Source organism: Schistocerca serialis, chromosome 4, assembly GCF_023864345.2.
Source record: "Schistocerca serialis cubense isolate TAMUIC-IGC-003099 chromosome 4, iqSchSeri2.2, whole genome shotgun sequence".
NCBI classification, from domain to species: Eukaryota; Metazoa; Arthropoda; class Insecta; order Orthoptera; family Acrididae; genus Schistocerca; species Schistocerca serialis.
This window is the reverse complement of record NC_064641.1, coordinates 638237663-638264391: the sequence shown is the minus strand read 5'-3', so window position 1 is coordinate 638264391 and position 26729 is coordinate 638237663. Positions and strand designations below refer to the sequence as shown.

Below are 26729 nucleotides of genomic sequence, written 5' to 3'. Positions count from 1 at the left end.
TTGGAAATTTGGGAAGTTTAGAAAGAAGTATGGCAGTAAATACAAACTGAATGAGATAAAGTTTGGCCAATGGCTGTGAAATGAAGGATGTATGTATATGTTTGGAACAGTGTCAGTATACATATGGTCTATGTATTTCCTAAATGAAGCAAAATGAGTAATATGTCTTAACCTGTTGGAGTATTTCTTATTAGATGAAACATCTCACTTTTCATGCACAGAAAAATATTAGTGCCTATACTCTTCAAATTTTATAGTTTTAACAGTTTTGATGCTGTGGAAATTGTTGGAAGGGATATACAGTTTCATGTAATTATCCTTGATGCTAATATTTAATCTCTGTTTTGATTGAAGCTGATGGATATGTAAGAAGTGAAGCAGTAGCAGCAATATTTCTTCAAAATTCGGATGTTGCTTATCGTCATTATGCTGAAATTGTGGCTATTGGCACAAACACTGATGGGCATAAAACCACAAGCATATCTTATCCATCAAGAGAAATGCAGTTACGCTTGTTGGAGGAGACCTACCGATCAGCTGCTATTGACCCAGCAAGTGTGGATTATATTGAAGCCCATGGGACAGGCACAAAGGTATCAATTCTGTAAAGTATTTGTAATTATATTTAGAGTATGTAAGGTGCCACTCTTTAAACTTAAGATGATATATCAGTATTCCATTCAAATATTTAAGTTACAGGCTGGGAAAAGTCAGATCAAAGATGTATTCTCTGACATCATTGCTTAGGTACCTCCACAAGTAGAAAAAACTAATTCAGCCCAGATATTCCTTCTTGCACAGCAGAGAGAAAATGGAAGAAGGGAAAAATGTAGAAATGTCTCTAAGACTAGTTCATAGACTGAGTGACCTACCTTGTTCTGCAATTCTCATTCTGTCTTCATTTATGTGTAATTGCATCTTTCCTTCAGTTGTATTTCAGTCAGTTTTTATCTTGTATTTTCTCTGTTTTCATGCCTTAAGAGTCTTTTTTTCCTTTTTGATAGTGTATTTTGATGTCTGTCTTCTTCTGATCTGTATTCTGTGACACACTATTCTTTCCTTCGTTTGCTTATTGCTTTCTTGACTCCCAGATTTCTTATGTGTGTTTACTTAATTTTACATTAGTTTCATTTAAGTACTCTTACCTGAGTTGTAAGGTGCAAGTGATATACACTGCTCAAAATAAAGAAATAAAGAAATAAAATAAAAATGAAATAAAAAATGAAAAAAAATGGTGCACCACAAAGGAATTATCCAATTGGGACAGAAACAAGCAGATGTGATTTACATATACAGACAAACAAATGACTACTACACTCCTGGAAATGGAAAAAAGAACACATTGACACCGGTGTGTCAGACCCAACATACTTGCTCCGGTCACTGCGAGAGGGCTGTACAAGCAATGATCACACGCACGGCACAGCGGACACATCAGGAACCGCGGTGTTGGCCGTCGAATGGCGCTAGCTGCGCAGCATTTTTGCACCGCCGCCGTCAGTGTCAGCCAGTTTGCAGTGGCATACGGAGCTCCATCGCAGTCTAACACTGGTAGCATGCCGCGACAGCGTGGACGTGAACCGTATGTCCAGTTGACGGACTTTGAGCGAGGGCGTATAGTGGGCATGCGGGAGACCTGGTGGACGTACCGCTGAATTGCTCAACACGTGGGGCGTGAGGTCTCCACAGTACATCGATGTTGTCGCCAGTGGTCGGTGGAAGGTGCACGTGCCCGTCGACCAGGGACCAGACCGCAGCGACGCACGGATGCACGCCAAGACCGTAGGATCCTACGCAGTGCCGTAGGGGACCACACCGCCCACTTCCCAGCAAATTAGGGACACTGTTGCTCCTGGGGTATCGGCGAGGACCATTCGCAACCGTCTCCATGAAGCTGGGCTACGGTCCCGCACACCGTTAGGCCGTCTTCCGCTCACGCCCCAACATCGTGCAGCCCGCCTCCAGTGGTGTCGCGACAGGCGTGAATGGAGGGACGAATGGAGACGTGTCGTCTTTAGCGATGAGAGTCGCTTCTGCCTTGGTGCCAATGATGGTCGTATGCGTGTTTGGTGCCGTGCAGGTGAGCGCCACAATCAGGACTGCATACGACCGAGGCACACAGGGCCAACACCCGGCATCATGGTGTGGGGAGCGATCTCCTACACTGGTCGTACACCACTGGTGATCGTCGAGGGGACACTGAATAGTGCACGGTACATCCAAACCGTCATCGAACCCATCGTTCTACCATTCCTAGACCGGCAAGGGAACTTGCTGTTCCAACAGGACAATGCACGTCCGCATGTATCCCGTGCCACCCAACGTGCTCTAGAAGGTGTAAGTCAACTACCCTGGCCAGCAAGATCTCCGGATCTGTCCCCCATTGAGCATGTTTGGGACTGGATGAAGCGTCGTCTCACGCGGTCTGCACGTCCAGCACGAACGCTGGTCCAACTGAGGCGCCAGGTGGAAATGGCATGGCAAGCCGTTCCACAGGACTATATCCAGCATCTCTACGATCGTCTCCATGGGAGAATAGCAGCCTGCATTGCTGCGAAAGGTGGATATACACTGTACTAGTGCCGACATTGTACATGCTCTGTTGCCTGTGTCTATGTGCCTGTGGTTCTGTCAGTGTGATCATGTGATGTATCTGACCCCAGGAATGTGTCAATAAAGTTTCCCCTTCCTGGGACAATGAATTCACGGTGTTCTTATTTCAATTTCCAGGAGTGTATTTCAGAAAAATTGGATGCTGTAGTCAAGAGAAAGAGCTTCACAGATTGAGCAAGTCATTAACGCATTGTCCATCTCTGGCCCATATGTAAGAAGTTATTCAGCTTCGCATTGATTGATAGAGTTGTTGAATGTCCTGAGGGATATCATGCCATATTCTGTCCAATTGGTGTGTCATATCTTTAAAGTCCCAAGCTGGTTGGAGGGCCATACTGCTCCAAACTTTCATAATTGGGAAGAGGTCCAGTGACCTTTCTGGCCAAAGTAGGGTGTGGCAAGCACAAAGAAAAGCAGTGGAAACTCTCACTTTGTCTGAGCATCCATTATCTTACTGAAATGTAAGCCCAGGATGGCTTGCAATGAAAGGTAACAAAACAGGCCATACAGTATCATCAACATACTGTTGTGCTTTTAGAGTACCACAGTGACAACAAAAGGAGTCCTGCTATGGAAAGAAATGGCAGCTCAGGCCATCACTCCTGGTTGTTGGGCTGTATGGAAGACTGTCCAGGACCTCTCCAAATGTGTCTACAGCCTGAAATCTCAATGACAGGAGTAGAAGTGTCTTCAGTGATGAGTCCCAGTTTGATCTTAGCCCTGATGACCAGCAAGGAACTGTCTAGAGATGCCCCAGACAGTGGTGGGATCCTTCCTGTCTCTCACCATGTGACCCGACAGCCAGGAGTGACGGTCTGGGAAGCCATCTCATTTCATGGCAGAACCCTTTGGTTGTAATCTATGGCACCCTTACAGCACAGCAGTAGTTCAACAATATTCTACACCCCATTTTGTTGCCATTCATGACAAGGCCACCTGCATGTGGCAATAGTTTCTACGGCTTGTCTTTGTGCTCCCCAGTTGTGTATCTTTGGGGTATTATGGGCAGTGGCCCCCTACCACCTCAGGATTTTGACAATCTAACATGCCCCTTGGACGGAATTTGGCATGATATCAGTCTGGAACCATGGACCTTGCCGTTGGTGGGGAGGCTTGCGTGCCTCAGCGATACAGATAGCCGTACCGTACGTGCAACCACAACAGAGGGGTATCTGCTGAGAGGCCAGACAAACGTGTGGTTCCTGAAGAGGGGCAGCAGCCTTTTCAGTAGTTGCAAGGGCAACAGTCTGGATGATTGACTGATCTGGCCTTGTAACAATAACCAAAACAGCCTTGCTGTGCTGGTACTGTGAACGGCTGAAAGCAAGGGGAAACTACAGCCGTAATTTTTCCCGAGGGCATGCAGCTTTACTGTATGATTACATGATGATGGCGTCCTCTTGGGTAAAATATTCCGGAGGTAAAATAGTCCCCCATTCGGATCTCCGGGCGGGGACTACTCAAGAGGATGTCGTTATCAGGAGAAAGAAAACTGGCGTTCTACGGATCGGAGCGTGGAATGTCAGATCCCTTAATCGGGCAGGTAGGTTAGAAAATTTAAAAAGGGAAATGGATAGGTTGAAGTTAGATATAGTGGGAATTAGTGAAGTTCGGTGGCAGGAGGAACAAGACTTCTGGTCAGGTGACTACAGGGTTATAAACACAAAATCAAATAGGGGTAATGCAGGAGTAGGTTTAATAATGAATAGGAAAATAGGAATGCGGGTAAGCTACTACAAACAGCATAGTGAACGCATTATTGTGGCCAAGATAGATATGAAGCCCACACCTACTACAGTAGTACAAGTTTATATGCCAACTAGCTCTGCAGATGACGAAGAAATTGAAGAAATGTATGATGAAATAAAAGAAATTATTCAGATTGTGAAGGGAGACGAAAATTTAATAGTCATTGGTGACTGGAATTCGAGTGTAGGAAAACGGAGAGAAGGAAACATAGTAGGTGAATATGGATTGGGGGACAGAAATGAAAGAGGAAGCCGCCTGGTAGAATTTTGCACAGAGCACAACATAACATAACTAACACTTGGTTTAAGAATCATGAAAGAAGGTTGTATACATGGAAGAACCCTGGAGATACTAAAAGGTATCAGATAGATTATATAATGGTAAGACAGAGATTTAGGAACCAGGTTTTAAATTGTAAGACATTTCCAGGGGCAGATGTGGACTCTGACCACAATCTATTGGTTATGACCTGTAGATTAAAACTGAAGAAACTGCAAAAAGGTGGGAATTTTAGGAGATGGGACCTGGATAAACTGAAAGAACCAGAGGTTGTACAGAGATTCAGGGAGAGCATAAGGGAGCAATTGACAGGTATGGGGGAAATGAATACAGTAGAAGAAGAATGGGTAGCTTTGAGGGATGAAGTAGTGAAGGCAGCAGAGGATCAAGTAGGTAAAAAGACGAGGGCTAGTAGAAATCCTTGGGTAACAGAAGAAATATTGAATTTAATTGATGAAAGGAGAAAATATAAAAATGCAGTAAGTGAAACAGGCAAAAAGGAATACAAACGTCTCAAAAATGAGATCGACAGGAAGTGCAAAATGGCTAAGCAGGGATGGCTAGAGGACAAATGTAAGGATGTAGAGGCCTATCTCACTAGGGGTAAGATAGATACCGCCTACAGGAAAATTAAAGAGACCTTTGGAGATAAGAGAACGACTTGTATGAATATCAAGAGCTAGATGGAAACCCAGTTCTAAGCAAAGAAGGGAAAGCAGAAAGGTGGAAGGAGTATATAGAGGGTCTATACACGGGCGATGTACTTGAGGACAATAGTATGGAAATGGAAGAGGATGTAGATGAAGATGAAATGGGAGATACGATACTGCGTGAAGAGTTTGACAGAGCACTGAAAGACCTGAGTCGAAACAAGGCCCCCGGAGTAGACAATATTCCATTGGAACTACTGACGGCCGTGGGAGATCCAGTCCTGACAAAACTCTACCATCTGGTGAGCAAGATGTATGAAACAGGCGAAATACCCTCAGACTTCAAGAAGAATATAATAATTCCAATCCCAAAGAAAGCAGGTGTTGACAGATGTGAAAATTACCAAACTATCAGCTTAATAAGTCACAGCTGCAAAATACTAACACGAATTCTTTACAGACGAATGGAAAAACTAGTAGAAGCCAACCTCAGGGAAGATAAGTTTGGATTCCGTAGAAACACTGGAACACGTGAGGCAATACTGACCTTACGACTTATCTTAGAAGAAAGATTAAAGAAAGGCAAACCTACGTTTCTAGCATTTGTAGACTTAGAGAAAGCTTTTGACAATGTTGACTGGAATACTCTCTTTCAAATTCTGAAGGTGGCAGGGGTAAAATACAGGGAGCGAAAGGCTATTTACAATTTGTACAGAAACCAAATGGCAGTTATAAGAGTCGAGGGACATGAAAGGGAAGCAGTGGTTGGGAAGGGAGTAAGACAGGGTTGTAGCCTCTCCCCGATGTTGTTCAATCTGTACATTGAGCAAGCAGTAAAGGAAACAAAAGAAAAATTCGGGGCAGGTATTAAAATTCATGGAGAAGAAACAAAAACTTTGAGGTTCGCCGATGACATTGTAATTCTGTCAGAGACAGCAAAGGACTTGGAAGAGCAGTTGAATGGAATGGACAGTGTCTTGAAAGGAGGATATAAGATGAACATCAACAAAAGCAAAACAAGGATAATGGAATGTAGTATAATTAAGTCTGGTGATGCTGAGGGAATTAGATTAGGAAATGAGGCACTTAAAGTAGTAAAGGAGTTTTGCTATTTGGTGAGCAAAATAACTGATGATGGTCGAAGTAGAGAGGATATAAAATGTAGGCTGGCAATGGCAAGGAAAGCGTTTCTGAAGAAGAGAAATTTGTTAACATCCAGTATTGATTTAAGTGTCAGGAAGTCATTTCTGAAAGTATTCGCATGGAGTGTAGCCATGTATGGAAGTGAAACATGGACGATAAATAGTTTGGACAAGAAGAGAATAGAAGCTTTCGAAATGTGGTGCTACAGAAGAATGCTGAAGATTAGATGGGTAGATCACATAACTAATGAGGAAGTATTGAATTGGATTGGGGAGAAGAGAAGTTTGTGGCACAACTTGACCAGAAGAAGGGATCGGTTGGTAGGACATGTTCTGAGGCATCAAGGGATCACCAATTTAGTATTGGAGGGCAGCGTGGAGGGTAAAAATCGTAGAGGGAGACCAAGAGATGAATACACTAAGCAGATTCAGAAGGATGTAGGTTGCAGTAGGTACTGGGAGATGAAAAAGCTTGCACAGGATAGAGTAGCATGGAGAGCTGCATCAAACCAGTCTCAGGACTGAAGACCACAACAACAACAACAACATCAGTCTGGAGGACATCCAACAACTCTGTGAATCAATGTAAAGCTGAATAAGTGCTTGCATAAGGGCCAGAGGTGGGCCAACATGTTATTAACTTGTTCAATTAGTGAAGCTCTTTCTCTTGAGTAAATAACATAATTTTTCTGAAACTGTAATTATTTGTTTGTCTGTACATGTGCATCACATTTACCGATTTCCATCCCATTTGGATAACTCCTTCATGGTGCAGGATTTTTTCTGTCTTAGAGTGTAGAGTAATCATTTTGCAACTGTCGGTAAAGTTAGCATACTACCCACTTTAAACTGGGCTTTAACTAACAATAGCTGCGTTTGTTTCTGGCATGAAACTTTAACTCATAAAAGGGACATTTACTAAACTGGGAGTTAAAACTGTGTGCCTCACCAGGAATCTAACAAAATATTTTACCTTTCATGAACAATTGGTAGAACATTGACCATGAAATACCAATCTCTGTGTTACATTTCTGCTTTGACAGACAGTTTTAATGTGTCAAGCTGCCCTGAAGTATATAGTTTGTCAGTTTGTCCTGTTAAATTTTGTGGAAACTCAGTGATGTTTATGTTAAAATATGGGACTTTTAAAATGTGAAATGCCTCTTACCATTTAAAAGTGTTAGGGTCCTCCGAGAAGTTAATGGCACAACATAGAAAACAGCAGAGTATCATTTAAAAATGTTTTTCAACTTCATCATTTTTTATTTCTTATTTACATTTCTTTATGCATGTAGTCATCACAGGATGACTTTTGCAAACATCATATTGTTTACAAAATTATGATAAGGAAAGTTGCCACTCACCATGTAGCAGAGATGCTGAGTCGCAGATAGGCACAACAGAATGACTGTCACTGGTTGCTTCAGTTGACTGAGACTGCAGTCATGTGTTTGTGAGTTGCATTTGTGTGTGTGTGTGTGTGTGGTGTGTGTGTGTGTGTGTGTGTGTGTGTGTGTGTGTGTGTGTGTGTGTGTCATATATCTTTGATGAAGGCCTTACTGGCCAAAAGCTTTATTTGTGACTGTCTTTTTGTTGTGCCTATTTCCTTTTTACAATATTGTTACATCCCATCCTGCATTTTACATTGTTTGATATTGTTTACAAAGATATAGTACATATTATATAGGTATACACGTGTTTAGTACGAGTTTATATGCCAAATAGCTCTGCACATGATGAAGAAATTGAAGAGATGTATGATGAAATAAAAGAAATTATTCAGATAGTGAAGGGTGACTAAAATTTAATAGTCATGGGTGACTGGAATTCGGTAGTAGGAAAAGGGAGAGAAGGAAATGTAGTAGGTGAATATGGATTGGGGCTATGAAATGAAAGAGGAAGCCGCCTGGTAGAGCATAAGTTAATCATAGCTAACACTTGGTTCAAGAACCATAAAAGAAGGTTGTATACATGGAAGTATCCTGGAGATACAAAAAGGTATCAGATAGATATATAATGGTAAGGCAGAGATTTAGGAACCAGGTTTTAAATTGTAATACATTTCGAGGAGCAGATGTGGACTCTGACCACAATCTATTGGTTATGATCTGTAGATTAAAACTGAAGAAACTGCAAAAAGGTGGGAATTTAAGGAGATGGGACCTGGATAAACTGACTAAACCAGAGGTTGTACAGAGTTTCAGGGAGAGCATAAGGGAACAGTTGACAGGAATGGGGGAAGAAATACAGTAGAAGAAGAATGGGTAGCTCTGAGGGATGAAGTAGTGAGGGCAGCAGAGGATCAAGTAGGTAAAAAGACGAGGGCTAGTAGAAATCCTTGGGTAACAGAAGATGTATTGAATTTAATTGATGAAAGGAGAAAATATAAAAATGCAGTAAATGAAGCAGGCAAAAAGGAATACAAACGTCTTAAAAATGAGATCGACAGGAAGTGCAAAATTGCTAAGCTGGGATGGCTAGAGGACAAATGTAAGGATGTAGAAGCGAGTATCACTAGGGGTAAGATAGATACTGCCTACAGGAAAATTAAAGAGACCTTTGGAGATAAGAGAACCACTTGCATGAATATCAAGAGCTCAGATGGAAACCCAGTTCTAAGCAAAGAAGGGAAAGCAGAAAGGTGGAAGGAGTATATAGAGGGTCTATACAAGGGCGATGTACTTGAGGACAATATTATGGAAATGGAAGAGGATGTAGATGAAGATGAAATGGGAGATACGATACTGCGTGAAGAGTTTGATAGATCACTGAAAGACCTGAGTCGAAACAAGGCCCCCGGAGTAGACAACATTCCATTAGAACTACTGACGGCCTTGGGAGAGCCAGTCCTGACAAAACTCTACCATCTGGTGAGCAAGATGTATGAAACAGGCGAAATACCCTCAGACTTCAAGAAGAATATAATAATTCCAATCCCAAAGAAAGCAGGTGTTGACAAATGTGAAAATTAACGAACTATCAGTTTAATAAGTCTCACCTGCAAAATAATAATGCGAATTCTTTACAGACAAATGGAAAAACTGGTAGAAGCCGACCTCAGGGAAGATCAGTTTGGATTTCGTAGAAATGTTGGAACACGTGAGGCAATACTGACCCTACGACTTATCTTAGAAGCTAGATTAAGGAAGGGCAAACCTACGTTCCTAGCATTTGTAGACTTAGAGAAAGCTTTTGACAATGTTGACTGGAATACTCTCTTTCAAATTCTGGAGGTGGCAGGGGTAAAATACAGGGAGCGAAAGGCTATTTACAATTTGTACAGAAACCAGATGGCAGTTATAAGAGTTGAGGGGTATGAAAGGGAAGCAGTGGTTGGGAAGGGAGTGAGACAGGGTTGTAGTCCCTCCCCGATGTTATTCAATCTGTATATTGAGCAAGCAGTGAAGGAAACAAAAGAAAAATTCGGAGTAGGTATTAAAATCCACGGAGAAGAAATAAAAACTTTGAGGTTCGCTGATGACATTGTAATTCTGTCAGAGACAGCAAAGGACTTGGAAGAGCAGTTGAATGGAATGGATAGTGTCTTGAAAGGAGGATATAAGATGAACATCAACAAAAGCAACACGAGGATAATGGAATGTGGTCGAATAAAGTCGGGTGATGCTGAGGGAATTAGGTTAGGAAATGAGATACTTAAAGTAGTAAAGGAGTTTTGCTATTTGGGGAGCAAAATAAGTGATGATGGTCGAAGTAGACAGGATATAAAATGTAGACTGGCAATGGCAAGGAAAGCGTTTCTGAAGAAGAGAAATTTGTTAACATCGAGTATAGATTTAAGTGTCAGGAAGTCATTTCTGAAAGTATTTGTATGGAGTGTAGCCATGTATGGAAGTGAAACATGGACAATAAATAGTTTGGACAAGAAGAGAACAGAAGCTTTTGAAATGTGGTGCTACAGAAGAATGCTGAAGATTAGATGGGTAGATCACATAACTTATGAGCAAGTATTGAATAGAATTGGGGAGAAGAGAAGTTTGTGGCACAACTTGACTAGAAGAAGGGATCGTTTATTAGGACATGTTCTGAGGCATCAAGTGATCACCAATTTAGTATTGGAGGGCAGCGTGGAGGGTAAAAATCGTAGAGGGAGACCAAGAGATGAACCCACTAAGCAGATTCAGAAGGAGGTTGCGGTAGGTACTGGGAGATGTAGAAGCTTGCACAGGATAGAGTAGCATGGAGAGCTGCATCAAACCAGTCTCAGGGCTGAAGACCACAACAATACACGTGTTTAAACATACATAACATACATAGTTAAAAATTCTTTCAGTGTATACAGTCATTTACAAGAGAATGTAATTTGGTTCGAAATGGTTCTTCAACATGTGATGTTATGGATTCTGGCAATCTGTTGTACTACGTTGAGGCTCTGATGTATGGACAGTGGTCTATTACATTTAATTTTTGTCTGTGATAACCATGCTTATTTCTTGGGTTGTATGTCATACCATTAGCATTCGTCACCCTGATGGCTTACAAATATGTGATAAGCATATTAATTTTGATGAGCGTATGACGATAGCCTTTCTATATAAAGAGACTATGTATCACCCTAACAGCTCTTATTCATAGCGCCAGCATTCTTTCGAGTGCACATCAGTGACACACCTCCATAGCTCTACCCCATAACGTATAAATGGGAAATTTACCCCAAAGTATCCTGTTTTCACATTATGTTACACACTGATTTCGACAGTTGGCAAGGGAAGGACAGCGCACTGCTTATTTTCCTACATACAAATTTAACATGGTCTTCCCATCAAAGATTGCCTTCCGAGTATAGTCCAAGGAAATTACAGAGTTCATTGTCTGTAAATGAAATTCCATAAATATTTCGTACACAGCTGTGGCATTAGTTGCCTGCTTTGAAGGCCAGTAATTTTGATTTTTGGTGTGGACTTCTGGGCCTTTCCACAAATATTTCCTTCACATCTGTGGCATTAGTTTGCCCCCTTTGATCTCCAGTAACTGTGACTTTTTTATGTTGACATTTAGGCGTTGAGTACTAAAATAATTAATCACTTCTGATGCCCTCCATGTTGAAAAAATGTTATATTCTCCACATTGTCACCATAAAACAGCATTCAGATATCATCAGCATTGAAAGTTATGTAGGAATTATCATTTACATACAGAAGAAAAGAAAATGGCCCTGTGGCATTCCCTACATTACTGTTTCAGTCATAGACTGAACAAAGACTTTCTCATCTCATTTTGATAGTTTACATTTATGCATTGTTTATGGCTTTTTAGGTATGTAAACAAGAGTTAAAGAGATGTATGCATGATATTACGTGACCACAGTTTCCATAAGAGAAGTGCGTGCTTGATCGCATCCAAGCCTTTATGAGAGATAAAAACATGCCCATGAAATTCTTTCCTTCATCTATAGCTCACATGAGCCACACAAGTGGGCTCCTGTTAGTGCTCTGTTTGGAAAACGTGAGACACATGCTTTTGATAGGTGCATGCACCTTTCGTACTTGTTGTAATAGTTTCTGCATTGGTAAAAATCAATATCATTACGTTTTTGTGGTGGAATTTTTACTTAGGCTATGTCAGTCATATCATTATGGAAGCAATGTAAGTATGCATTATTTGAATTTGAAAACATTTAAAAAGCTTTGTCAGTCCTAAGAATGCCACAGATGAGGGCAGTGACATCAAACTCATTATTACAAATGTTTCAAGACTTTGATGTAAATAATTTGGTTCACTGGTTGACCTGGAGGAACATACTCATGGTGGACTAACCCATTACTATCAAAGAGTGTGCTCAACATTGTCTTTGTTCTTGAAGGTTGTCATTTGACTTTTTTCATGGCAGGTGATTGAGGCATTGCCATTCAGCACTTCAAAATTTCATGTGAGGTTATACTGGTAGCACCAACTTTCATCCCCAGCAATAATCTTTGACAGAAGTGTGGGATCACGTCTGGCTCTATCCAGTAGTTCAGCAGAAATTCTTTGTCTTTACCTGGTAGGACCAGCTTTCATCCCCAGCAATAAACTTTGATAGAAATGTGGGATCACGTATAGCTTTATCCAATAGTTCAGCAGAAATTCTTAGCCTTTCCTCTTTCTGTTTGTCTCTTAGTGGATGAGTGACAAGTATTGCATTAAGTTTCCGTTTCCCTAAATTTGTGGGTAAAATCTAATGACACACATCCCACTTCAAATTAAGTTCTTCTGATATTGCATGCACAGTTACATGATTGTCTTCTTGCAGGAACTGCCATACATGCTTCACGTTTGCATCGGTATGTGCTGTAGATGGATGAACAGCTCTCCGATTGTCTTGTACTGAATCTTTGCCTTTAGGAAACCTTTTGTTCTACTCAAAAACACAACTTCTTGAAAGCACCTCACCTGCATATGCTTGCTCAATTCTTGTCCATGGATCACTAGGATTTTTCCCAAGCTTAATGCGGAACTTAATGTTCACACTTGCTCACAGTCAGCATCCATTTTGTCACCATAACTAATGTACCACGAAACCAAACAGTGTGTTGCTAAGCACAGCCCTGGCACCTAGTGAGTTTGTGTGGAAACATGGCCAAAGTCATTTGAAGAACACACAAAGACCACGTAACATAAAAATAACATTTGCTCCTTTTTAGTGTTGCAGTCTCAGAAATAAAGAAAACAGTCCTAGAACTTTTCTCACAAAGGGGCTAAACTCATTGATGGTAGCTATAATCAAACAATGGAAAATCCACGATGCAAACTAACAATGCAAGAGAAGGAAAGTTGCTACCCACCATATGCTGAGTCGCGGTAGGCACAATAAAAAAATTCACACAGTCATAGCTTTTGGCCACTAAGGCCTTTGTCAGCAGTAGACACACATACACACACGCACACACACATGCACACATATACACACACACACACATGCACACACACACTCTTAGTGTAGTTTCAGCTCTCTGAGACTGCAGATGTGTGTGCAAGTTGTGTGTATGTGTGTCTACTGCTGACAATGGCCAAAAGCTATGATTGTGTGACTCTTTTTACTGTGCCTATCGCGACTCAGCATCTCCGCTATATGGTGAGTAACAGCTTTCCTTCTCTCGTATTGATGGCAGCTATAAGATAGCTGAAATATATATCTGCAATAAAGCAAGATTACTATAAGCTGATTGCAGTAAACACCAAACGTGTTTGCCAAATCATTTTACAGTCACTGAGCACAACAATTCCCTGTGGAATCAAATCTGCTGTACATGGGTTTTGCTTGTAAATAAATATATAACACTAATAATACAATTTATTTACAATACAATATTTTATTAAATTATTACTTATGAAATGTTGATATAAAAACTGCACAGTAAATTGAGATAAAAGTGTAAAATGTGTCAGGCATCCATGTCAGTTGTCTTCACTCTTGTCATCTTCCTCATTGCATTTTTCTTATTTGTTTACTTCTTGCTGCTCTCATTGTTTGTTGTTCTTGAATCATCATGATGTTTTTCTGCTTCCTTGCTTTTCGGCGTGCGTATGTCTGTGGGTGCACACATGTTGCTCCCCGTGGCATTCGCTCGCGGTCCGCTAGGAAAACCCACTCAAAACCTACGGAACAGGGAACTGGAGAAGCAAAAATTTTGTTACATAATTGCATTTCAACATCAGTACATTGGTCATAGCTTAAATGTAATTCTTCTTCGACGTCCATCTTTTCTGGGGATGACGGCTGTGGACGGCTGGTGTAGTCGGCTGCCCATGAAGGTGCTGCATCTGCATTCGCTGCGGCGGCGGCAGCTGCTGGTGACGGCGTATGGAACCCTGCGAGCTGCTCGGGGTTGACATCAGCTTCTGAGTCTGTAAAATGAAATAGCCTAGGAGTTCTGCCTATATGTGACTGCTGTTTTTGCTGCTGTAATTGATTAGTATGGCAAATAACTATGCCGCTTTGCGTTCTGATTCTATACATGACATTGCCAATGCATTCTACATTGGTTCCTTGTGTCCAAGTAAGCATTCCTCGACTGTAGACAGTTACAAGGACTTTGTCATTTACGTGGAATCATCGTCCTTTCAATGTTCGTTGATCATTTTCTGGATGCATTGTGGGTTTTAGGAGAGACATCAAAGTCCTGTGTTGTCGCCCATGCAGTTTTTCTGCTGGTTACTGTGCCTCGTGCAGAGTAGCTCTGTATTGTGACAGAAAAATTAATAAGGAAGTCTCTTTGTTGTACTGTTGCACCAACTTTGTCATGTGTGCCTTGAACGTTCATATGAATCGTTCGGCGAGTCCATTAGCCTCAGGGTGAAATGGTGCAATCCTGTAATGTGCAATTCTGTTCATCTGACAGAATGACTGGAATTCCTGAACGTAAATTGTGTGCCGTTATCGGTCACTATGGTTTGAGGCAATCCTTCAGTTGAAAAGATCTTTGACAACGCTTGAATTGTTTTCACTTAAGAAGTTGTATGCATTTGTAGTAAAAAAGGGAATTCGGATAATGCATCTATGACAATTAACTAAGAAGTTCCAAGAAAAGGACCTGCATAGTCAATGTGTAATCTTGACCAAGGTTCTGTTCCCTGTGGCCACGGAAAATATTGTCTTGGCAGAGCTGATTGATGCATCTGACATAATTGACAGTTAGAAAGCATTGTTTCAATATCTTTATCAATGTTCTTCCAGTAGCAATGTTCTCTGGCCATGTGTTTCATGCGTACTATGCCCCAATGACATTGGTGTAGCATTGTTAGCACTCAGAACTTTGGGTATAACTACTCTTGTTTTTCCCATTTCACTGTGAACTAATATGACACCTTTGTGCACTGTGAGAGCATGTCTCATGTTCCAATAAGATTTCACTTCTGTCTGAGCTAACATGTTCTTATCGGTTGGCCATTCCGTAAGAATATACTGCTTTATCTTTGATAACACTGGATCTTTGAGCACTAACTTAGCTATTAAGGTGGCATTGACGGGGAAATTTTTCATGACGTCCTCACTGATTACATCTATCTGAAAACATACATTCTGATTTGTCAAAATGTTCATCTTGCCCTGCCGGTAGACGTGAAAGTACATCGGCGTTGGCATGTTTTGCCGTCGATCTATATAAGATCTCGTAGTTGTAAGTAGACAGTAGCAATGCCCAATGTCGTAAACGCTGTGCTGTCTTAGTGGATACACTATTATGTGGTCCGAATATTGTCACCAATGGCTTATGGTCTGTGAGCAGAATAAATTTTCGTCCGTATATGTAGTCATGAAACTTCTTCACTGCAAGGATAATTGCGAGTTCCTCTTTTTCTACTTGGCTATAGTTTCGTTGACTTGAGTTTAATATTTTCGACACGTATGCAATCAGTCGTTCAATTCCTTGATGTTTATGGGACATGACTGCACCGATCCTGTAATCTGACGAGTCCGCTGCAATAGTGATCAACTTTTGTGGTTCATATGTTGTAAGACATTTTGCGTCTATTAAACTTTGTTTCAGTTTGTCGAATGCGTACTAGCATTCTTTGGACCAATTCCACGTGACTCCTTTGCGAAGCAATCTGCGCAACAGTTCGGAAATTTCAGCTGCTTTCGGTATGAATTTCCAGTAATAATTAATTTGGCCTAATGAAGCTCTTAGTTGTTTTAAGTCTTTCGGAGCTGGCAATTTCTGTATGGCTTCTATATGCTGTGGTGTTGGACTGATTCCGTTATTTGACAATATATGTCCTAAATACTGAATTTTCTTGACAAAAAATATACATTTGTCCTTGTTGCACCTGAGATTGGCCTTTCTGAGAACCTTGAACAGTTCTTCCAGGTTATCTAGTAAATCTCGTGGAAATTTTCAGAGACGATTATGTCATCGAGATAGTTAACTGCGTTAGGACAGTTTCTAATTGATTGTTCCAAGTAACGTTGAAAGAGGCTTGGTGCACTAGTGATACCAAATGCTAAGCACTTGTATCTGTACACTGCAAATGGAGTATTTATGACCATAAACTTTTGTGTATTTTTGTCTAAAGGGATCTGCAGATATGCTTCCTTTAAATCCAGTTTGGCAAAATACACACCTCCTGATAATTTACACACCAGTTCTTCCGGTTTTGGAATCGGGTATGTATCTATAATGCACTGTGAATTGACAGTATTCTTGAAATCTCCACAGATACGTAATGATCCATTTGGCTTTTCTACGACAACAATTGGTGTTGCTCAGGCACTACATGTGACTGGTTCGATAATACCATTGCCTTCTAAATGGTCAAGTCTTTCATTGCATAAGGGACAGTTCTAGCTTTACAAAACTTCAGCACTGCATTCGGTGTCAGTGTAATGTGTGTCTGGTAAGCCGTTACACTGCCTGTCGCGCAGGAAAAAATATCGTCGTACTTCTGAAACACTGTTTGTTATTTTCCTTTCGGAACTTCATGTGTGACATGTTTCGCATGGATTGTGAAGCCTAATTTGTTAAATAGATCCAGACCCAGCAAGTTTGATGCCTTATGGGTGTTAACTACTGCTAAAGTAGCTGACTTGGTAAACTGTTTGTAAGTTACATCCGTCATCAGTGCACCTTTGACTGGAATTTGTTCATTACTGTAGCTGTACAGCGAGCTTTCAAAATGCTGCAATTTAGGAGAACTTAGTCGTTTATGCGTGTGCAGATTTATGATAGAGATCGACGATCCTGTGTCAATCTGAAATTTGATAGGTATTTTGTTCACCAGTAATGTGACATACAAAGACTTGTTCTTGTTTTGTACAATAGCATTAACTTTGTGTTTAACTTTTGAAACCTGAATATAGTCTTGCCTATTCATATCATCACATGCATTGGAGGTATACTTCTTAAAATTAAGCACTTTCTTATTGCTAAACTTATTTCTAGACTGTACACTTTCCTTATTACACACTTCTGATTTGTGCCCTTTACGTTTGCAAAAGTCACAATGTGCGTTACAATAGTAACAATTGTCTCTGTGATGATCGATTTCACATTTACGACATGATTTCAACTTTAGTCTTTTAGTTTGGGCATGTGAGCCTAGCTTTGCTGTCCTGTTTACGGCCTTGGGTACACAGGCCGCGTTGCCCAATTTCGCATGCCTGTGTCGCGAACACGTCACAGCTGTCGTCTTGTGCCACACTCACAGAAGCTTGGCTTTGTTCATGTGCTCGAATGATTGGTAAACAATCTTGCAAGGATGCATTGATTAAATTAAGGAGCTCTTTCCTTAATTTCTCGTCTGGTGAATGCATTATGAGCATATCACGTATTAAAGAATCTGCATAGTACTTTTACACTTTTCGTTTTCACAAATAAATTTGCAGTTTGTAGTTAATCCTTCCAACTGTGTAATCCGTTCCGTGTATGTCTGCTGTGCCTTTTTCTTGCATAAGTAAAATTTATGCCTTGCAGCAGCGACATGCGTTTGCTTGTCGAAGTATTTTTCGAGCAAGTCTTTAATAGCTGGGAATGACAAATTTGTCGGTTCACAAGTCAGACTCAGTTTTAAGAGAAGGTTGTAGATAGCTGCGCCACAATTCGCCAAAAAATAAGATCTTTTTTCTACATCACCTGATATCTGGTGTGTGAGGAAGTGCTGTTCCAGGCGTGCTGCATAGACCGGCCACGCTTCTTCCTTGCTGTTGTAAACTGCGAAAAGTGGTGGCGGAAATTTAATTTGTAGCGGAGACGCTACAGCAGGCTGCGACTCCAAACATTCCACTCTTGTAAGCAACGCCTGTTGCGTCTGTTGTATTTGTGCCATGAGATTTACGATCTGCGCCGTGAGCTCCATGGTTATCTGAAAATTCCAAGTGCAACTAGATTACTGCAATAATGATATTTTAGCTGCAAGAGAGCAGGTTAGCAGTCAAGTATGTATCTTCCAGAAGTCCACTGTAATCTATTTTATTTCAGGCTCACATGTGGTCTTCTGTAATTGTGCTGAAATCATCTGTTTCCTTAGTACCTCATCGCCAATGTGGTGTGCGTACTGTAAGACCTTCGGTACACACACCATCAGATTATTTGACTTGTCGCTCTAACAAAGTAGGCAAGTGTCAGCAATATGTCTCGTGGTCTTATCGTGGCATGTTTATCTTCTGCCGTTAGGTCAGACGATAGAAATACCACTTGCACGCTTAGCGTAGCAGATTGACGGTGACCAACTTTAAACAGAACTTGATTAATTTTCACACACATTTATTAAAATAATAAAAAGCATAGACATTATGTAACTTGATTCTGGATGCTGTTTACAATTGACAATCTGAAGTTCGTTTGGTCTTGGTACGTTAATCTTATTCTCACATATCTCTGATACTTGACAAAGTGTCTATACATTTCTCTTCATGGCTATGTATAGGAATATGATAATCTTATTAGGCGCAGACTGAAACTTGACTATAGACTGGTACAGACAAATGCAGACTAATGCAGACTGGTGCAGACAAATGCAGACTGACTAATCGGAGGTCTGTACACTCGTTATAATTCCTCGCGCATTCAGGTATCACTGCACGAGTGTGATCCACGAGGAGAAAAGGTTCTACGTTAGCAGCAATCTCGTTGGCTGCATTACATATTAATACGCGGATCGGCGGAAGCAGAATTTGGTCCGTCTTTATGGCAGAGCCATCTCGTAGTGCGGAGACGGACAAGCGCTGTGCCTGCGCTGTTGTGCTTAGCGGGGCGCGCTCTAGTGGGAAAGTTGTGTATGTGCTGACTACGCGGAACTATGTACACAATAATCTCACATATCTTTCAGATCCAGTAAAATATATTTTTTCAATTAACTTTTGTCTCAATTTTTTTGATATTAGATACTTGTCATTATTGTAAAATTCAGAGACTGTCCATCTGATAATGTCTTTATCAAAGTTGTTTAATTTGATAAAGAGCTGTATTTTTTAGTATTTATTGGGAGAATCAAACATTTTGGATTTTCCTTCATGACACATGTGCTGAATAACTCTTAAATCAATGCCACAAGCTGCAGCACCTACAGCTTGTATGTTATCAAGGCTTTTTCCTTACCATGTTTTTTCTAAAGATATCACTGCATTTCTTAGGTATTTAGTTATGTATTCCATAGATCATATAAACAATTATTTTATCAAATTGATATGTAATGAGGCAGTTTATACGATATGTATGACTGATTGGCATTAACGATAATAAACACATTATTATTTTGGTCCTAATCATGCAGCTACATTTAAAAACAAGTTTTTTTCATTGTTACTGACTACTACTTTTTATGTAGAAATTAGTCAATGGAACAGGAGGAGTTGTCCAGAAGAAATGATTTTAAGTTAGGCTTAAAACTTGCATTGCTACCTGTCTGAGATTTTATATTATGTGGCAAATGATTAAAGATTTTTGCTGCTGCATATGGAACTTCTTTCTGACCCAGTGACATCTTTGAAAAAAGAGGTGAGAAAAGTCGTTTTCCATCTAGTGCTGTAGGTATGGACAACAAATATGATGGATTATTTGTGATGAATTTCATTGCTGAATATAAGTACTGTGACAGTGGAGTTAAAATGTGTAGCTCTTCAAAGAGGTACCTACATGACATCTGTGGGTGAGCACTATGTATTATTTTACTGCTTGCTTTTGTGCAATCAATACTTTGATTCTAAGTGATGAATTACCCCAGGAAATGATTCCAAAATTCATTACTGAGTGGAAATAAAATACGTCAAGAGGTTGATTCATTTGTTTCCAAGATTAGCAATTATACAAAAAAGAAAAGTAGCTAAACTTAATTTTTTGAGAATCTCAATAGATTCCTCTGGTCTACATTTTCATGATTATGCATGTCAAAAAATTTGGATCATTCTACTCCGTTTACTGACCCCTGCTCTTGAGTACTTTTTCAAATATTTTGGAAAATATGTCAGTGTGGAAGTGGGGTGATAACTCCCTTTGAAAAAGTTATTGATTGGTTTTCTGCAAATGGGCTTGCTCTGAACTTTGGGAAAAAAAAGCACAGTACATCCAATTTTATACTGCAAGGAGTACAGTTCCTTCAATAAATATTTTTGGGTGTACATATAGATGAGAATCTTAAGTGGAAAATTCATATTTTGGATCGTCTAAAGCAACTAGGTTCAGTAACTATTGCAATCAGAATAATTGCTAATTTTTAAGATATGGACATCAGCAAGCTAACATACTTTTCATACTTTCACTCGCTGATGTCATACAGAATAATATTTTGGGCTAACTCAACACTTCGGACAAAAAGTATGCACTGCTCAACAGAAAGTGGTTAGAATAATGTGTGAGGCTCATAGTCGCGCATCTTGTAGGTATATGTTTATAAGGTTAGGAATTTGTGCCATTTAAGGGAATGGGGTAGGCAATAAAAATTTTAAGCTTTTTTTATAAAAAAGAAAAAGAAAAAGAAGACAAAGAAAAATCTCGATTCATATGTCATTTCTTATGCACTTGACACATTCCACAGCACAACGGTTTCTGTGAGATTGATCAATGGAACATGTAACTAACAAACTTCACTTCACCATCCACTGTTGTTTGTGCTGACGCCTTGCATTTTTTTTGCATGTTTTGTTCCTACTGCTTGGTCTATTGCATCTACATTTTTTGAGGTGTTTTCGTCATTCCTGGTGGGTCTGATGATGGCATTGTGACTATGGGTTTGGTTTTGAAGTTAGTTTGGTGTTTTTTTAATTCCTTGGTTATCAGGTTCACCAGATATCTTTACCCAAGTCATTCATGTGTATCCATGTTGTATGTGGAATCTGCATCCTATATTACTCACATCAACACATTTCTAAAATATGTGTAGATATTAGCAAACTGATTATTGGCACTTTGACACACGTCTTCCTCACAATATCATGGCGGTGTGAAATTTTCATAATTACGACAGCTGTATGTGTGAGATTTTTCAGACATTGTTTAAGATTGCACGTAGCAATCACCACTTCATTTTTGTACAAGTTGCTAGAACCTCCCAAAAGTACGACAAAGTCTTTATCGTGTAGATTTTTTACTGCTGTAGATGCAATCATTTTTTTAACTTCCCCAAATGAGGCTCCTGGTTACACTATACCACAAGAATATATATTAGATTTTTCTTTTAATTTATTTGCAAGACCATGACAGTGGCTGCTTGAAAGCATGAACAGTTCGCTGTTATAGTTTACAATCTGGAACTAATTTTGTGTCATTTCACTAACTGCTTCAGCACAACTTTGGGTCGGGAGATCTGCATTGTCCGCATTTATGCTTGGTTTCTTATTTGTCAGCATTAGTAAATTTTCTTCTGCTTTATTCACATTGTCCTTTTCCTCTTCAACTTGTTGATGAGAACTGCATAGGCCTGCACTTTCACAATCATTGGTAGAAAGAACTTGAACTGAGTTTTCAGATACTAAGCTTATGTTACTTTCACAGTTTTTTTTTTGATTTAGCACTTTTTTCTTGCTGCTATTGCACATCACATTTGTCCACTTTCATGTAACTGTCGTACTTTCATGTGGAAGTTTCAGTATGTTCAGTTCACTTTTTTGAGCTGTAATCTCACAATATCTGTTTTTAAAGTGCTGATAATAAACTGCAAACTAGTTAAGCATTCATTCAGTTTGCTAATGTCATCCTCACAGTGTTCACAGCAAAATTGACTTTTTTTGGGAAGACACGTTTAACTTTTACACTTGCAGCCATCTTGTAAAGATCAACTAACATCAATACCTTAATGCATCCTTGTACAATTATGCTGTATGCTAATCTTGATGGTAAATTGGCTGGGAATTTATTTATTATGCTGCAAAAAGTTGGATGTGATCTGCCCTCTACAATTCTTTCTCATGTGTGCGATCTTGCAAGAGCAGTAAGCAAGAATGGGAAAATGGTCATACGAGAACTACAACTGTGGTGTGAGCACTGCTTTGGCCAACAGCTGGTCAAAATAACTTGCTTCTGCTTGATTTCTGGTCTGCATATAAAAATCATACTCCTTTAAAGGAAAGTATCCCTCCTGAAAAGTGTGTTACTTTGCAGTTCATACCACCTGGAACCACTGTATAAATTCAGTCTCTGGATGTTTGTTTTTTTGTGTGTTTAAAACAGATTATTGCACTATATGCAGCTAACCTAAAGGGTAGCTGGTTTCACAATAAGCTCCATGACAGATTGTTTCATGATTCTATATGCTTTCTTTAAGAGTGCATACCTAGCTGAATGTCCTGCATGATTTGTAAGTCCTAAGGAGCTTGTCTTCAGTCTTGATGGTTTGAACCTTTGTGATCACTGTGGGTGCCATTTTGCAGTATTCATGGTGCAAGTCAATGGTTCCTTTTGAATATTTCTTGAATGTTGATGTTGTCCATTTTGTGAAATGTAGTACATACATCCTGTACAAGACTGATCTCTGCATCTTCTGGATACTCATTTTCTGCCGCCCTTCTGATACGCTGATGAGCCATTAGCAGCTGATATTTTTCCTGTCATAACTGTTAACACAACACTTTCTAATGAGTCTTACTAAATATTGAACTTCTGACTTCTCACTCAAGAGGTTCCTTGTTAATAATTCTAAGAAAATGTCATCTACTCTAGGGGACTTACATATTTTTCCTCTTGATTATAATTTATATAGCTTATAATGTAAATGCATGACACATATTACTGTAAAATCATTATGTAGTTTTATATCCGTAATTCTTTTAAACTGAGAAGATTAACAAATGTGTTAAAAGTAAAGTACCTTTTATACTTGCAGGCGGGGGATCCTGAAGAATTGGGTGCAATAGCAGATTTATTTTTGAAGAAAAGATCATCTCCTTTGTTGATAGGTTCTATCAAATCAAATATGGGCCATACAGAAGCAGCTTCAGGAATATGTTCTGTAATCAAATCACTATTAGTTCTAGAAAATAATGAAATTCCTCCCAACCTGCATTACAAAAATCCAAACTCTAAAGTGCCAGCTCTTTTAGATGGAAGACTGAAGGTGAGTCAATTTTGTTGAATCTCATGTCGTAGGATCAACATAATAATGACTGTTATGTAGTTGATAAGTTATATGAGCATATTAGCAAAAGTTTAGAAGTCTATCATGCAGCAGCATGCATGAGATGGCTCTTGATCTCAAGATATGGAAGCAGAACTCCTATCTTGAGAGCTGGAAGTATGTAAAATGAGGAATAGGTGTAAACAAGTGTCAAAGGCTGTTAAGAGCAGTGTAACTTACTCACATCTCATGATCAGGGAACAGAGAAAATTGTGGGAGAAATGGGATTTTTAAGGAAAAGTTGCTGAATTAAGTCTTTTTGCCAGATCCAGAATGGGGCAGGTTCAGTTTCATTGACACCCAATTCAACATCTCTCTATTTGTAGCTGCATGATTTCTTTATTTTTGTATTGATGAAACTTAGAATGTGGAGTCTCATTACATTATATGCCTGATGCTTTCTTAATTTTGTGGTGATATATTCTTCCTTTTGCAATATTGTTCTCCTTTAGTTCCATTCTTTCATCTGTGTAGCTAGTGAGGAAGTGTTTGCTGATTTACAATGCTTGAGAAGACAGTGCCACCACCTTTATACAGCTAGCTCCCAGCTAAAGAAAAATTACAAATTTTGCTATTTTATTGTAATACTTGTGTATGTAGTGTCTTTATTTGCACAGTAATTGGTTTATTGATAGGTGGTTTCTGTTTTAGGTGGTCACTGAGCGACTTAAATGGCATGGTAACTTAATTGCTGTTAATTCCTTTGGATTTGGTGGATCAAATTCACATATAATTCTGAGAAGACCACAATCAACCCAGAGAAAAGATTCTTTCATATATCCTCTAACTAAAGTAATCTGTGTATCTGGACGCAATCAAGTGGCTGTGAAAACCCTGCTGACTAAAGTACAGTTGCCAAATTACTTTTGTTTGCCTGTAACCATATTATGGTATTCTGTGTATGATTTTAGCTATATTGGAGTCCAAAACCTTAATATAATTTAGAAAAGTGAAAGTGTAAAAAGTGAACAATCAGTGTAAATGGAAGTGAAGACAACCTCATAAAACAAAATTTTGCCACATTTTGAAGAATGATTCAAAACTAATTAAAACATGTTTTTTAGTTACACAGTGTCTCAATAATGTGTACATTTTTGTTGCGAACAGAAGGTAATCTCCTGGTGGTGTTTACAATGCAGTGCCACAAGGACTCCACTTGGCTCCTATTTTGTAGGGGTGAATCCACGGATACACTGTTGCAGACCACTCAGAGTAACAGTGAATGTATTATTCAGTGCCATTTCAAACCTTTTCTCAGGATTCTGATATGAAGTAACTATTGATCAAAGGCCAGTATATGGTTGGCATATAAGCATTATATGGTAATTGCCCCACAAAATGAATCACTATCAGGCTCTGATGGCTTGGTAAAATCCTACAATATCTGCAAAGCTTACAATTATGCTAGGAGTTGCAGTTTGTTTTACAAAATTTGTGTTGGTGACCATTTATTGAGATGGGCAATTGGTTGGGTGTTACGTCAACAATTTAAGTTCTGCAGTGATTGCAGCAGAGTTGGTGTACAACATGGCTGCTTTCACAGATGATCTTGCCTCTTAAGGGGTTAAAGTAGGCCTGTGACAGAAATGGAGTAGGAAATGTTGAGTGGGTGGATTTGATAGGTCTTGCACCTGGGTGTACCACAGAGATACAATAACTGTGGCAAGGAGTTGGGATTGGAAGTGGCATAGGGAAGGGCTAGGATGTTGTGTAACCTGGGTGGGTGATGGAACATCACTTTAGGAATGGTGGGAAGGATATTGGTTACGATGTGCCACAGTTCAGGGCACAATGATAAATAATGAAAGCCATGACTAAAGATGTGGTTCAGTTATTCCAGTCCTTGGTGATACTAAGTGATGAGGGAGGAGCTCTTTATGGCTGATTGTTGGGGGTGGTGAGAGGATTAGAGGTGGGTGAGGATATGGCACAGGAAACCTGTTCGAGGACTGGGTTTGGATAGGTAGTGCCTGCTTGTGAAGATCTTTGTGAGACCTTCAGCATACTGGGCAAGTTAGTTCTTGTCCTTACAGGTACACCATCCATGGGTGGCCAGTTATTTCTTGGTGTGGATGGGGTAACAGCTGTCAAAATGCAGATACTGTTGGTGACTGGTTGGTTCAATATAGACAGACATGTGAATGGAGCCACCAGAGAGGTGGAGGTAAATGTCCAGGAGAATGACATGTTGGGTTGAGGAGGAACACATGAAGCAGATGGGAAAGAAAGTATTGAGATTGTGAAGGACTGAGATAGTGTGTCTTGGCTCTGAGCCCAAATCATATAGATATCATCAGTGAACCTGAACCAGACAAAGGTTTGCTGTTTTGGGAGGCTATGCATGTACCTCTAAATGGTCCATATAAATGTAACATAGGAGGGTACCAAGGGGTGCCCATGACTGTTTTGTGGATGTATTTATATACCTTCCCCTCAAAGGAGAAGTGCTGGTGTGTATGAAGATAAAGTTGATAAGGTGTAAGAAGAATGAGTTAGTGGCTTTGGAGGCTGAAGGATGTTGGGAGAGGTAGTTTATGATAGTGGGAAGATAAAGGATGTGTGAGATGACTGTGCATATGGAGGTGTCAGCAAGGGTGATGAGTTTGGATCTAGGAGATAAAGGGGTGGGAATGATGGAGCATTGGTGGAGGAAGTGGTTGGTGTCTTTGATGAGAGAGGCCTTGTTTTGTGCAGTTGATTGGCGGTATTGGTCAACACATGAGGAAATTCTTTCAGCAGGAGCACAATAATCTGCTACAATGAGACATCCAGGATTGTTGGAGTTGTGGATTTTGCGGGGTATGTAGAGGATGGATGTGCATAGTGTCATGGTGAAGAGGTAGATAGATTCTGGGCAGAGGTTCTGGAATGGGCTTAAGACTTTCAGTAGAGACTGAAGATTATATTGGACATCTGGGATGGGATCACTGTGTCAGAGCATTTAGTTGGAGATGTCAGACAGTTGGTGGAAACCTTCTGTCAGATAGCCCCTGTGATACACCATGACAATGGTGGAGCTTTTTTCTGCAGGGATGATAGTTACGTTAGGATCTGTTTTGAGGTGAGTATGGCTGTCGTTTCTTTTGCTGACAGTTTAGTTTTCTTTGGAAGAGCTCTGGGGAAGGATGGTGACGCCAAGGCAGTGCTAAGGAATTCTCAGAAGATGAGCAGGGCTTGGTTGGTGGGAGGGGGGGGGGGGGGGGGGTTGGTCCTCAGCTGGAGGGTGGTATGAACAGGAAGAGGCAAGCTTCTATGT

The 26729-nt window shown here is 40.0% G+C and overlaps 1 protein-coding gene across 1 annotated transcript in view; it reads left to right on the top strand.

The window, feature by feature from the left end:
- Positions 1 to 26729, top strand: part of LOC126475487 (fatty acid synthase-like) — a 412274-nt gene that overhangs the window by 147693 nt on the left and 237852 nt on the right. The window contains exons 6-8 of the mRNA XM_050103394.1: positions 355 to 593; positions 23183 to 23413; positions 24125 to 24319. Coding sequence (XP_049959351.1) covers positions 355 to 593; positions 23183 to 23413; positions 24125 to 24319 — 665 coding nt within the window. The remainder of the gene's footprint in view (positions 1 to 354; positions 594 to 23182; positions 23414 to 24124; positions 24320 to 26729) is intronic.